Source organism: Tamandua tetradactyla, chromosome 4 (genome assembly GCF_023851605.1).
Source record: "Tamandua tetradactyla isolate mTamTet1 chromosome 4, mTamTet1.pri, whole genome shotgun sequence".
Taxonomy (NCBI): domain Eukaryota; kingdom Metazoa; phylum Chordata; class Mammalia; order Pilosa; family Myrmecophagidae; genus Tamandua; species Tamandua tetradactyla.
In genome coordinates, this window is record NC_135330.1 from 48,428,483 (window position 1) to 48,442,605 (window position 14,123).

At 37.5% G+C, this 14,123-nt stretch overlaps 1 protein-coding gene and 1 long non-coding RNA gene across 2 annotated transcripts in view; one reads left to right on the forward strand and one right to left on the reverse strand.

Annotated features, from left to right (window-relative positions):
• Positions 1–12,250, reverse strand: part of LOC143680778 (uncharacterized) — a 56,438-nt gene extending 44,188 nt beyond the window's left edge. Inside the window, exons 1-2 of the long non-coding RNA XR_013174174.1 lie at positions 9,027–12,250; positions 8,518–8,633 (exon numbers count right to left, since the gene is read on the reverse strand). This is a non-coding gene — a long non-coding RNA (uncharacterized LOC143680778). The remainder of the gene's footprint in view (positions 1–8,517; positions 8,634–9,026) is intronic.
• RGS13 (regulator of G protein signaling 13) overlaps positions 1–13,451 on the forward strand; it is a 28,239-nt gene extending 14,788 nt beyond the window's left edge. Inside the window, exons 4-5 of the mRNA XM_077157270.1 lie at positions 10,551–10,717; positions 11,833–13,451. Of these exons, the coding sequence (XP_077013385.1) occupies positions 10,551–10,717; positions 11,833–12,018 (353 nt within the window). The 3' untranslated portion in view covers positions 12,019–13,451. The remainder of the gene's footprint in view (positions 1–10,550; positions 10,718–11,832) is intronic.
• Positions 13,452–14,123: the final 672 nt, after the last annotated feature.

A 14,123-nucleotide genomic window follows, 5' to 3' on the forward strand; every position in this document is an offset into this window, starting at 1 on the left:
ATTGAAAACAAACTACTGCGGGTCGTTCTGAGATAAACTTTACTAGAGATAGAGTAGAACTAGGAAAGATAGAGAAAAGTGTATTTGAAATGACAAAGGGACCAGCAATAACCTCAAAGACCAGGACTCTTCAAACTGGAAAGGTCAAGACTGAGAAATAATAAAAATCTATATGGCGGGCCATGATGGCTCAGTGTAGAGTTCTTGCCTGCCATGCTGGAGACCTAGGTTCAGTTCCTGGTATCTGCCCATGTAAAAAAAAAATCTATAATGCCAGGAAAAAATGCAGAGGACTCATTATTAGATTTATTGACCATATCTCAAATTATGAGAATAGGAGAGGTCCACTGATATTTGAGTAAAGATGTTTAATATAAATAAAAAGAAGTTTAGTAAAGCCACATGTGTCTAATGTCCTTAGAAAACCCAATCAATTCTGCCAAGTGCCTGGGAGATGTTCTAAGCACAGACGTGAATAAGCATACAGGTCACTGTGCTCATATACTCCCTCTAGAGGGAGGAGAAAACAAACACATTAATGAATAATTACAAAAGAGGCAGGTGCTTTGAAGAAAATAAAATTGTCAGATTGATAGAGACAGCTGCAAAAGTATAATTCGGTTGAATGGCTAGAGAATTGTCAGAGGGGTTAAAAATTGAGCTAAGAGCTGAATGATGAGAAGCAACCAGTCATAGTAAAGTCTGGGGACAGAGCAGCCTGAGCAGAGGAAAAGAGGTTTCCATGACCCTGGACTAGGAGTGAGGTTAATGGCTACAAATAACTAAAAGAAGTCCAATGGGACAGGGACATATTGTTCTGCAGATCACAAAAATTACCTTAAACTACACAGTAACTGGAATTAGTGTGTCTTTAAAAGATCCCTCTGGTTCTCTTGTGAAGAGTAGAAGCTGACAGAGTAGTTAAAAAGCCTTTGTAGTAAAGCAGGTAAGACCAGAGCTCCCTGCAGAAGCCAAGGCTGGGAAGAATTAGAACATAAATCATAAAAGCCACAGCACTATGAGACCACATACAGGGAGAATTCAGACAGAGAAAAGCAGAGATCCAGAGATAGAGTCTAAATGCACGAAAATATTTCCAAGTCCAGATGACCATACATTGTAATATCGTGGAAGCCAAAGAAGAGAGTGTCTTAGGAAGGGGGCAGTGAACTGTGTCAAGTGTTGCTGAGAATTGAGGTAAGCTGGGGAAAGAAGAGAGACTATCGGATATGGCAATAAGGAAGTCATTGGTGCCTTGACCAGAGCAGTATCAGGAACATGGAGGAGATGGGTGGGACAAGAGAAACTGAAACTGATAATATAGGCAACAATTTGCCTAAGTTTTGCTGTGAAGTTCAGCAGAGAAAAGTGCAATAGAAGGAAGGGGGCATGAGGTCAATATTGGAGACATGGGGTCAACAGTTGTTACTGTTTTTAATTGGGAAATATAGCAGCATATTTGTAAGATGATGGTAATGGACAAATTAGAGAGAAAGAAACCTGATGACATAGAAACAAGTGGGGGTAATTGTAAAAGCAATGGAGAAAAACAGAGCAGGGAGAAAGCGAGGGAGCCAGAAAAAAATTGGTGGCCAGTCCTAAAAGGAACAGATACACTCTCTCCACTCTCATCAAGAGGAAAGTTAGAGAGAGCAGGTACAGATGGAGACATGGTGGTTGATTTGGTGAAGGAAAGATGAGGAAATCTCTATCCATTTAAGTATATGTTCTGAATGTTTGAGACAAAATCATTGGAAGAAAGCTGAGGAGAGAGTCTGCTGGCATTTAAAAGATGATGCAGGTATGAAATGGGAGATTTGGAGAGCCTTAATAGTAGGGAAAGATAGTACAATGACTCTGCTTTGGGTGCCCATTTAAAATTGGCAGTGATGATTTCAAGTGACACAGTACAGCTTCAAGTTCAGGATGCTTCAGCACAGACAAATAGCAGACATAGAGTTGAGTCATTCTGGGCAGACAGGTGTTCTGAATCAGAAAAGCTTTGCATCAATGTTTTAATATTGGTTGAAATCATCCTTGGATATAGAGGTACTTTCCTTCCTTTTTAAATTATCACAATCAACTGCAATCAATTTTGGAAATTTCAGGTTGCATAACCTATGAATACCACACTGCTAAAGGCAATGAAAGGCATTACTACACTCTAACGAACTATCTAATGCTGGTCAGTGCATCTTCATCTTCATTACGGCACTAGGCAGGTATTAGAAGTTACTGATCGATGTGCTGACTCTTCATGAGCATCCTGTTCCCAGAGGCAGAAATTCTATGCTGCTCGCAGTGGATTGACAGCTTCCTACACCATCATTCCTTCTAATCTCTGCCAACCACTGCTGTTGCCATGGTTCCCTTCATCAACCCTCATATTATCTACGCTGCCTTGTCTCAACCTTTTCCATTTAGTGTTTATTCTTTTTTCTTGCTTACTTCTCATGCACTTGTTGACCTTTTTAGAAAAAAGTAAATCCCAAAACCTGGCCTTTTATATACATCTCTACTCAGCTAGTGCTTTTCTTGTCTTCCTCTCAGCCAACCAAGCAGTAACAGCCTGCCAGGTATAATCCTCTGGTTTTCAATACGTCCCAGATGCTGAATAATTAGGGCCTGCTTCTTCACTTTGCAAGACGAGGGGGAGCCGCTTTCAAATGTAGAAGCATGAGGGATCTAAAAGCCTTGATTGGCAAGCATTTATTTATTCAGTATCAGCTACTTATCAGGCAATGCATAGTCTCTTGGCATATAAAATGAATAAACTGTGATCCTAATCCTTAGCATGTTCACAGGCAAGTGGAAAAGTAATGGAAGTCATTGAACGAAAATAACAGAGTGTGGGATAGAGGGTGATGGAGCCATAATTAAAGTAGATGTATAACAGGTGCTATTTGTCAACTGACAGGAAGCACAAAACTGGGGGTTTCAGAAAATTTCTTCCAGAAATCAAGATGCCTAAGCTGTCTTGAAGATCAGAAGGAAGAGGATATCAGCAGCTCGAGTGTCACATTCTGCTGGGCCAGGAATAACACATCTGGAACAAAGACCTCTGTGTCTAGGAAAGACAAGAGAAAGCACTGGAAAGTTTGAAAACGCTGAATCCTAAAGAGCCCAACAGCCACTGCCAAGAGGTCTGGCTATCATTTGAGCAATCAGGAAATGTTGAAAGTTGTAAACAGAGGAGGGTCATGGCCAGATTTCTGTTTTAGAGATTTTTCTCTAATAGAAATGCAGAAAATATTGGAAATAGGATCAGTGAGATGAGGTGAGACTTTTTAAGATGAAATGGCTTACAATATACTCCATAAACAAAAAATAATGTTAAAAAGATAAATAGAAGATATGCAATAAATATGACAAAGACGAATGTCTTTAATACATAGATCTGAAAAGTTCAAGAAAACACTATTACTGCAAAAGAAAGATGGACAAAAGAGTTAAAATTCACAGAAAAAAATAGAAATTGTAAAGAACGAAGAAAAATGCTTTAAACTTGGTGTTTTAAATATACAAACTGAAACAAGTATAAGTCACTGGTTTCACCCTAGCAGGTTGGAAATGGTGAAAAAAGGAGGCACATCTATGTTGCTGGTGGTAGTAATTAGGTCTTTCTGAAAGCAATTTCACAATATTTAGGTCGAGTCTCGAAAAATATTACATCATCAATACAATAATTCCACCCCTTTGAATCGATTCGAATAAAATAATAGGAGACACAAATATTTGTAAACCAAAATGTTCAATGTAGAGTAATTTATAAGAAAAAAGGAAAAGAATGCAAATGTTGAATAATAGTAGGGTGGCCAAATATATAATGGCCTAGCCCTGCAATGGAAAGTTAGAGAGAGCAGGTACAGATGGAGACATGGTGGTTGATTTGGTGGAGGAAAGATGAGGAAATCTCTATCCATTTAAGTATATGTTCTGAATGTTTGAGACAACACTTTATTCATCAACTTTTATTCATCATTAAAAGTGAAAGAAGACAGTGTTTGCTCAATCACTAAAGTATGAAGCAGAGTACAAAGAGCTTTCACAATATAATGCCAATAAGATAATTTGTGTGTGCATATGTGCTTGTTTAGATGAATGAATGCTAGCTTGCTGGGTAGTTCTATATGAATAAAAGATTGAGAAAGTATACCAAGAAGTTAACAATGGTTGTTATCTTTATTAGATGTTTTTGTATTTAAAACCAACCAGTAGTATTTTAAGCTATCTTCATAATAATACAGTAAAAAGAAGTTAGGGAAAAAAATTAGAGAAGATTAATATCATAAAAGCCGAATCAGAGAATTTTAATAAAACAGAAAATAATACAAAACCTCACAGAAAAGCTGGGAATTCATTACCCCCAGGAATCACGTTGAAAATAAAATGGATTTCAAATTGGTTTATCCACATTTCTAATGGAAGACTGGGGCATAGCTCACCTTTAGAAATTAACGTATGAGGAGATATGAGTCTATGTTACCTTGCAGAAAACCTAATTTTGGAATAGATGGGCCACTCTTCTAACCCAGCCAAGAAAAATCCCACATTTCACTTCTGCATCAAGAACACTGGCATGTGTCATCTCGTGTGTCATGGAAATGCTAATTTCAGTGACTAGTTTTAAAAGAATAAGCTAGAGAGTCCCAAAGGCACCGCTCTCATTTTTCAAGGAAAAGGCATATGCTTTGTATGATATAAACCTCTCAATTTAACCTCTGCTTCCATCCTTTCAGTTTAAATGAGCAATTCTGTTGTTTGTTCCTTATTCACTCTGCTCAAGCAGAATCACGCTCTCTTGAGCATAATGCTCAGGAACAAGTATCATTTAAAGCTCCAGAATGGGCTACATTGCCTGATTTGGAAAAGGTTTTTCCACATTGTAATTCACTTGTATGAATCAAAAAGAAATTCTAAACTGAACAACTCATGACTTCTGACTTTAATAATTACTAGAATTCTTGAAACACTTTTATACAAATGTATTTTCAGCTGTTTGCTTGGGTAACTTGCAGCATACTCAAACAGGAATTAGCTTTAAGTGGACAGAATTGTGTAAAAGGTGCTGTTCATCTGAATTTTAGGTGCTGTTCATCTGAATTTTACATGTCAGAATCAACTTTAAATATCAGACAGTTTCAGCCAGCCAGGTTAGCTTTCACCAGGCTGTAACGCAATAACAAAGGACATTCAAACATCAGTGGTTAACAACAAGAAAGGGTGGGTCCTTTTCACCCTTTCTTGTTGTGGGTCCATCCAAGATGGCAACTTACTGAGGTGTGGAATTTCGCTTGTCCTCCAGAGTAGCTAGTAAATAGCCAGGAACAGTACAGAACAACTACTGGACCACATCAGTGACCGGACACACAGCATATACCAGACTGGACAAGTTGGACCAGCTGCGAACTGCAAGGCTTCTCAGGCTCCAACTGCCCCAGGGAAGAGCAGAATTAAGTTTATCAGAGAGACTAAGAGGCTGGTCAAGTGAAGGGAGCTAATTACCTAGAGGTTGTACCTTCCCCAAGAGAGGGGTGGGGACCAGCTCTGGAGGAATCCCTCCCTCAAGGAATTCAGAACCCAGGGACTAGAAAATTGAAGCAATTAAAGCCAGACTATAACCACTCCTCAGTCTCAATCATGCCCCCAGCAGGGAGAGTCTGCTGAAGTTAAAGGCACCGCATCACTTTCTGCTGGTGGGGCCCACAGGCAGACAAGCACCACATACAGGACAGGAAAAACACAGAGTCCAGAGGCTTCATAGAAACTCTGTCAACCTGCTGGGTCTCACCCTCAGGGAAAACTGATACAGGTGACTTTTTCCTCCTGAGAGGAAGCCAATCTGGTCTAGGAAAATCTGACTGGGGTCTATAATAACTAAATATACCCTTCTAAGAAAAAAAAAAAAAGGCACCATACAGGCAGGGCAAGAAACAAGAAAACAAGAAAGGAAAAATTCTGATCCATTAAACAGAACCTATGCTAGAGGTCTAGAACAAGCTGAGCTGTCAAGGAAAAGATAGAGAACAAAGCCATCCAGCAAGAAAATCCTAGGCAAATGAGTGAAAACAATCTCCAGAATAAACAGATTAAGGAAATTAAATGCCTAGACGCCAGCAAAAAAACAAGAGAATTTCATTTCTCTCTCGTGCTACCAAACTGGAGTCAGTTCCAGCTCTCTGTTCGCGTATCTTCATTTCTGTCTTCACTCTGGCCTTTGGGCTAAAGGACCAGCTATTTTGGAATGTGCCATTCTCATGGAAGGGGGTGGGGGCTTGAGACAAGAGGGAGAACAACGGCAGAACCACACGGTCATTCTAAAACCCTTCTTTTTGGACCTGAATATGATACATTTGCTTGTATTTCATTGGCTAGAGCAAGTCCAGTGGCCAAGGCGAAGGTCAATAGGGCATGCAAGTATAATTTTCCTACAAGGTGGTCAGAGAAAACCTGAGAATAATACTATAATCTGCCACATCAAGAATCTATGTATAAATACATATTGCAATGCATGGGTGGCTTCTTTAGCAGAGGATGATTTGTTGAACCATCATTTGAAATGAGAATCTATAAACATGTTACTATATGTGTTAGTTAGATTCAGTTGTCAACTTGGCCAGGTGAGCATACCTAGTCTTGCTGCTGCGGACATAAGCCAACAGTACGTGAACCTCATCTGTTGCCAATTACATCTGCAGTCAGCTAGGAGGCGTGCCTGCTGCAATGAGTGACGTTTGACTTAATTGGCTGGTGCTTAAATGAGAGAGCGCAACGTAGCACAGCCAAGCAGCTCGGCATTCCTCATCTCAACACTAGAAGCTCAACCCAGGCCTTTGGAGCTGCAGAAAGAAGTCACCCCGGGGAAAGTTGTTGGAACCCAGGGGCCTGGAGAGAAGACCAGCAGAGACCATCCTGTGCCTTTCACATAAGAAAGAACCTCAGTGGAAAGTTAACTGCCTTTCCTCTGAAGAACCAACAAAATAAATCCCCTTTTACTAAAAGCCAATCCATCTCTGGTGTGTTGTGTTCCGGCAGCTAGCAAACTAGAACACTATATGATTAAGTTCAACATAAATATAAACACACATTCTGAATACTATATTGGAATCTAATCTGGATTTCTGACCATCTCCCTCCCCCCACCTATCCATTCACTCAACTATCCAAGAACCTAGTAAAATGATTAGCCTGAGGGGCCGACTCTCATTCCAGGATCTTTAGAGTCTACTGAAATCTTATTCTTTTCCTCTGACATACCTGATTTCTTTATTTCAGGGTCCTTGTTCTCTTTTCCTACTGGAGCATTTAGTCAGACTTCTTCTAAGTACAAATTATATTAATTACCCTTACTATAGAACTCTGCTTCTTTCAATACATACTGAAAAGTGTTGACTGCCAGTTTTACTTGTTAAGCCAGAAGCAGATTTTTTGTTTTAATTTGTTTTGTTGTTGCAGCTTTCCCTACCCATTCAGCTACTTCTCAAAAGCAGCACCAACTGCTCCCTGTTCTCTGTCCCCAGCTTTCTGTGCCTGTGATGAGGCCAGGCACATGTTAAAATCATTTAGTAGTGAAAGTAAACTTCTTGACTGAAATCTGTATTCCCCATTTTATAGGAATGCATCTCATTTACAGCATATCCTAGGTTACATTCCTAGTTCTTTCACTTCCAATCTGATCTCCCATTAGATGTTCCTGTTGAACTATATCCCATCCAATGTTTACAGGCTACACTTGTTCATATAATAATACTAGGCCATGCTCTAATTTTGCATATTAGTGGGATGTCATATTTCTTGTTGATTGCCAGTCTTTCTCAACCCTAATGTCTCCTTAATGGGACCTGCTTTTATTTTTATTTTTCTTGAGTACAAAATACCTTAGTTGTTTTCTTTTACTATTGTGTCGCTGGTGGCAGAGCTGATGGAAGCCAAGGAGTCAAGGGGCCTGGCTTTTTACCTCTGGGAAATGCAATCTAATCTCTTAAGTGAAGATCCAGGAAAATTTTATTTTACTTACCATTACCATCCTATAAGATTATCATTATTTCTAGAAACAGATTATCATAATGACTAAGATATCATCTATCAAAATTTTTTGTCAACAGTCTCCAAGTGGTCACAAATTCAGTGCACTGCACATGTTTGCCATCACACCAACTGAAACTTACATTGCTATTTTCTTTTAGCAATTCAGTTTCTCATATATGCCCCAGACTTCTAGTGAGCAAAAGAAGTTTAATACTTCTCTCAAAGTACTCATCTTGAAACTTGAGAATATTTAGTTCTCTCCAAGATTCCGGTTAATATGTTAGATTTATGAGAGTACACTTAGCATTCATCCTCAAACTAGTACCTATAATATAATGCCTCATTTGGAAAAGCACATCCCAAATCTTTCTTGTTTGCTAGCCTGCCAAAAGCAATAAACTGTAAATGGGGTTGGATTTCACAATGGAAATTTATTAGAGTACAAGCTTACAGTTCTGAGATCCAAATCAAAGCTCATCAAGATGATACCTTCTTCCTGAAGACACTGCCAGAGGACATTCACATGGCAGGGCACATGCTGGTCTCTCCCTTCTCTTCCAGGTTTCACTGCTTTCAGCTTCTTGCTTCTGTAGTTTTCTCTGTCTCTTGTAAGAGAATGAGGCAGATCACATCTTAAGATCCTATTCACTATAATTTGAACAGTGAATAAAGATGTATTTGTAAAATCACCATGGGGGACTGAGGGAAAAAGGGGAAAAATTCAACTTCCCCATTTGGAGAATTCCTGATATTCTCTCAAGCAGTGGGGACAATGAAATCAATAGGCCAAGCCCTTGATCTTGGGAATTGCCCCTATGAAATTATCCCTGCAAAGGATAGGCTAAGCCTACTTTAAATTATGCCTAACAGTCACCCCCAGGAAACCTTTTTTTGTTCAGATGTGGCCTCTCTCTCTTTCTCTCTAAGCCAACATGGCAAGTGAACTCGCTGTCCTCCCCCCTTTATGTGGGACATAACTCCCACGGGTATAAACCTACCTGGAAACATGGGACAGAAATCCTGGGAAGAGCTGGGGCTCAGCATCAAGGAAATAAGAAAACCTTCTTGACAAAAAAGGGGAAGAGAGAAATAAGACAAAATAAAGCATCAGTGGTTAAGAGATTTCAAACAAAGTTGAGAGGTTATCCGGAGGTTATTCTTACGTATTATGTAGATATCCCCTTTTGAGTTTATGGTGTATTAGAGCAGCTAGAGGGAAGTGTCTGAAACTGTAGCGCTGAGCTCCAGTAGCCATGTTCCTTGAAAATGATTGTATAGTGATATAGCTTTTACAACGTGACTGTGTGATTGTTTAAACCTTGTGTCTGATGCTCCTTTTAGCTATTGGATAGACAGATGAATAAAAAATATGGATAAGAAATAAACAAATAATAGGGGGAACAAAAAGTTAAAATAAATTGAATAGATTGAAACATTAGTGGTCAGTGAGAGGAAGGAGTAAGGGGTACGGCATGTACAAGTTTCGTTTTTATTTTTTTATTTTTTCTTTCTTTTGCTGGAGAGATGCAAATGTTCAAAAATATGATCGTGGTGATGAATACACAACTGTGTGATGATATTGTGAGTCCTTGACTGTACACCATGCATAGAATGCTTGTATGTCGAGAATATTTGTATGTCTGTTTGTTGTGTACAATAAAAATATTAAAAACAACAACAACAAAAAAAGATCCTAATCACCAAAAGATCCTACTTACAATGGGTCCTCACCCACAGGAGTGGATTAACTTTAGGAACATATTTTTCTGGGGTCTATACAGCTTCAAACCATCACACACACACATTTTTGCCCTACCTCCTCAGAAAGGCAATTTAAGGCAAGAGCTGAAGATAATTATCTCTGGCATCAAGCATCACTTCTGATTGTGCTACACATATCCATTGTCCCTGTTGTAGATTTTGAAGTAGTTTCCAACATGTGACTTAAATTCCATTCTTTTCCTAGCCCCTTATTTCTGGTTAAATCAAAAACCATGAATATGAAGTTGAATTTTTCATTTCTCCATGTTCTCCTGCTCTGATCTGATATTGAGAAACCCTCCAGGCTGCACAACCTGACCAACTAATCACCTTACCTCCTTGAATATTTTACTTCCAACCTTCACCTGCCTGTTTAAGTTCAAGTAATACTCTTTTCCTTTGGTTTGACAGAGGACTTAGTGTTTTTTTTTTTATGTCAGCTTCATGATCAGAGCTTTATCTCTTTATCTACCATCTGACTCCTTGTGACTTCTTCTGTCTCAGGCCATCCACCCTGGTAGGCATTTTGTTCTAAATAACTCCTAATAAAGGGATGTTCTCACTACACATGGGCATTATGAGAACATGCTTCCAATGGCTAGACCAAAGCAGGTTACATATAATGTTATTACATGATATTCACTAGTTCAATAATTGGGGAGATTTAATTCAGACTTTTGATTTAAACTGCATTCAATATTGCTCAGATCTTTTGACAATTTTAACCCGTGAATATAAACAGATTTCTCCACTACTTTTAGATGGTCCAGCAGTTTATGCAGCATACTTAAAAATGGAGCACAGTGATGAGAATATTAAATTCTGGATGGCGTGTGAAACGTATAAGAAAATTGCCTCACGGTGGAGCAGGATTTCCAATGCAAAGAAGCTTTATAAGATCTACATCCAGCCACAGTCCCCGCGAGAGGTAATTAAATACAATGACAGCAAATGGAAATCAGAAGATCTTTGGGATATGGTTCAAATCCCAAAGATCTTATGTACCAGGCACTTTGCATCCGTTTTCTCCTGTAAAACCACAAAATCAATATTGTTGACCTTATTTTACAGATCAGAGACCTGAGACTCTAAGAAGTTAACTGACTTGTCCAATGTCACATAGCACTTAAGTGGTAGTTAGGATTCAAAGATAAGCCTGTCTAGCTACAAAACCTCTTCCAATTATCTTAAACCAAGGAGAGGTTAAGTAAAAAAAAGAAGTCCTTGGAAAAAGAATTGACATTGCTGGAAGGAACTACAGTTGCCCATCAATAGGCATGTTGACATCCCCAGTGGTTTTGAATAGAGTCGGCACCACCACACCAGAGTTCACTGGTCACCTTCATTTAATGCCAGCAAGCCCAGCAGACTTGAACAATAGTGACGCTGTCAAGCATTTATACCTGCCTAGAGAAACTAGTTATGAGTGAAATAGATGCACAGAGACTCTTCCTAGTGGAGAGAGAATGAAGAACGAAAATTCTTGTTAAGGGGATAAGATAGAAGATTGTACATAAGATTCCTTGTCACTCAAGACAGTCATACATTATTGACCTGTTCCCTAAAACTCTTGCCTGGAAAATCTTGGTTTATTGAAATAATAACTTCTCTTCTCTATTTCTCTACTTCTCCTCACTTTCTTCCCATTTCAGAGTATATTCAATTAAACCAGCATTCATGACAATGAAGGAAGATAAATATTAAAACAGCACCAACTTCCTTTTTTCTTAAAAGAGACTTTCATTCCATAAACTTCCTTGTTTGTAAATTTCCATTAACAAACTACTTGCATCCTCCTAAGTAAGCACTGATTTCTGAGATTTCCCTGATCTTGGGCCTGGTGTTTTTCCCACTGGGATGTGGAGGTAGATATTTATGTTAAAAAGCAAGGAGTTTATCTCTTATCTTTTTAGATACCTTTGAAACTGCAAACATAGTTACCTATTGTACTGCAAAGGGGAGGAGGGGCAAATTAAACTTTCCATTATTTGTTTCTATTTCCAACATGCCTACTGAAGTTCTACATGTAATTTCATTTTTCAGATTAATATCGACAGCTCAACAAGAGAAACTATCATCAGAAACATTCAAGAACCCACTCAAACATGTTTTGAAGAGGCTCAAAAAATAGTATACATGCATATGGAAAGAGATTCTTATCCCAGGTTTCTAAAGTCAGAAATGTATCAAAAACTTTTGAAGACTATTCAATCCAACAACAATTCCTGAACCACTCAAAAGTTTAAATTGAAGACAGCATATTGAGCTTTTAATCTAGAAAACACCAAATCAGAAACTGAGTAGGAATGAAATAGAAATCAAACTATATATTGATTTCCAGTTCCCAAAGTGATACAGATCCCAAAAGGATGGACTCTAGAATTCTTATAACATGGATGACACGATTTAAGGCATTCCTATATAGATCAGTTTATATATAAGAATAAGCAAGAACCCTCTTCATTATACACCAACATTATAAAGTTTTAACTGTACTAGTAAAATAATGGATGTTTTCTTAATAATATTTTGCTATCATACTACAGAAATCAGTTCTCTTAAAACTATAATTATATGAAATGTTTCTCTAGCAGGAATGTATTCTTTTTAGTGTTCTTAATAACTTTAAGTAATAGGCAAACTTCGTACAGTTTAATCAACTAGTATTATTCTTACTCCATGAGCAATATCAAAAAGGTGTATTCTTGAGAACTATTTTACCTGTGAAATTTTTCCTACTTTTATGTTGTGTTCATAACTGAACTCCTAGATCACATATATATTCTACATGTGAAAACTTCCTTATGATTGTGGGCTATCAGAATGTCTGACTGTCTTCATATTGTCTTACACTTACATTGTTTACAGTTAGAAAAAATTAGTTCCTGTATTTTGAGACTTTTCCTCACAATGTGAATTTATCATGATCCTGATAATCAATAAATAAAATATAAACTAAAGATATTCAAATATATGAGTATGTTTCAAAGACACAATAAATATTTTCCAGTACTAATTGCTAAGGGCCTAATATTGGCATATCACAGCAGTGAGAATACAATGTTTTTCTTTCCATAGTTTTCATGGAGTGTAGGCCATTTAACACATTTATTTGACACTACCTCACTGTTGCTTTAAAATCACATTAAAAGAGTCCAAGATTCAATACCTGTAGCCAAAAGCTCAACGTAACATTAACGGGGTAAAAGGTGATCTACTGTCTTTTATACTTAAAAGATTTTAAAAATTATAAGAGACTTCGTCTCATATTCCTGAAGGAAGAAAAACTTCAAACATGATTTTTTTCCATTTGGAAATATTCATATTCTCACTTGGTTTTGAGAAATGGCTTAAAACAGATTTGACTGTTCTGTGAAACAAAGCTTTCCCTCTCTTCCTGTCGATGCATTAATTCCAAGACTACTGTGTTTTTTACCCCATGATAAAGATTTTATTTTGCTTTGTGCACCCCTTTAAATAGTATGATATATCTTCAAAAACTGAACACTGATACATCTGGGCCCTCTTCTAAAAATCAAACATGTTCAGATGTTCATATTCATTAACGATCCCTTTCTCACTCCCACCCCCTATTTAACTGAAAGGTAAGTAGTTTTAGAGTATTTTAACCAAATGATATTCTGTGTCCTATTTGTTTTTCTTGAGACACACTTAAAATTAATAATTATTTTTGTTTATTTTAAATTGATATTTATCAAATAGTTATTAAGATATATCCATGCTAACACATTTGACATATTTGTTTTATGTTTCACACTTTGAGATTCAAACTTAAAACCATATTACTAGACTTATGTCTCAGATAAGAACATGAACATATATTTTTTATTTTTATATATACGTTTTCAGATTCTGTAGATGTGCAAAATAAGCTTTCATTGTCTCTGAATAAAAATAAAGTCTTATTTCCTCCAAAAAAGATACTGGCAGGATTTGTACAATTCAGACTCAAGCATCTTGGCAGAAATGAATACTTTTCTATTTATAATTCATCATTCACACCACAGTTTCATCAGCTGCAAAGGGCTTTTTACCAATTTTGGAGGAATGATTACAGAAGATACAGGAAAATTTCATCAAGCACATAATATGGAGTGATTTGAAGAAAATCATAGGATTACACTGCTCAAAAATATCCTCCCCATATTTCCACTACTGGTCATAGAAGATGAAAAATGAAATCTAAATTCAAGATATAAGTAAGGAAATGAAACTCTAGTGCTAACGCTTAACCTGTTGCCTAGTGTAAATCAAAATGTAGGGGAATAGGATGAAGGAATATCTTTGTGGAATAGGAAAACATCTAGACTGAG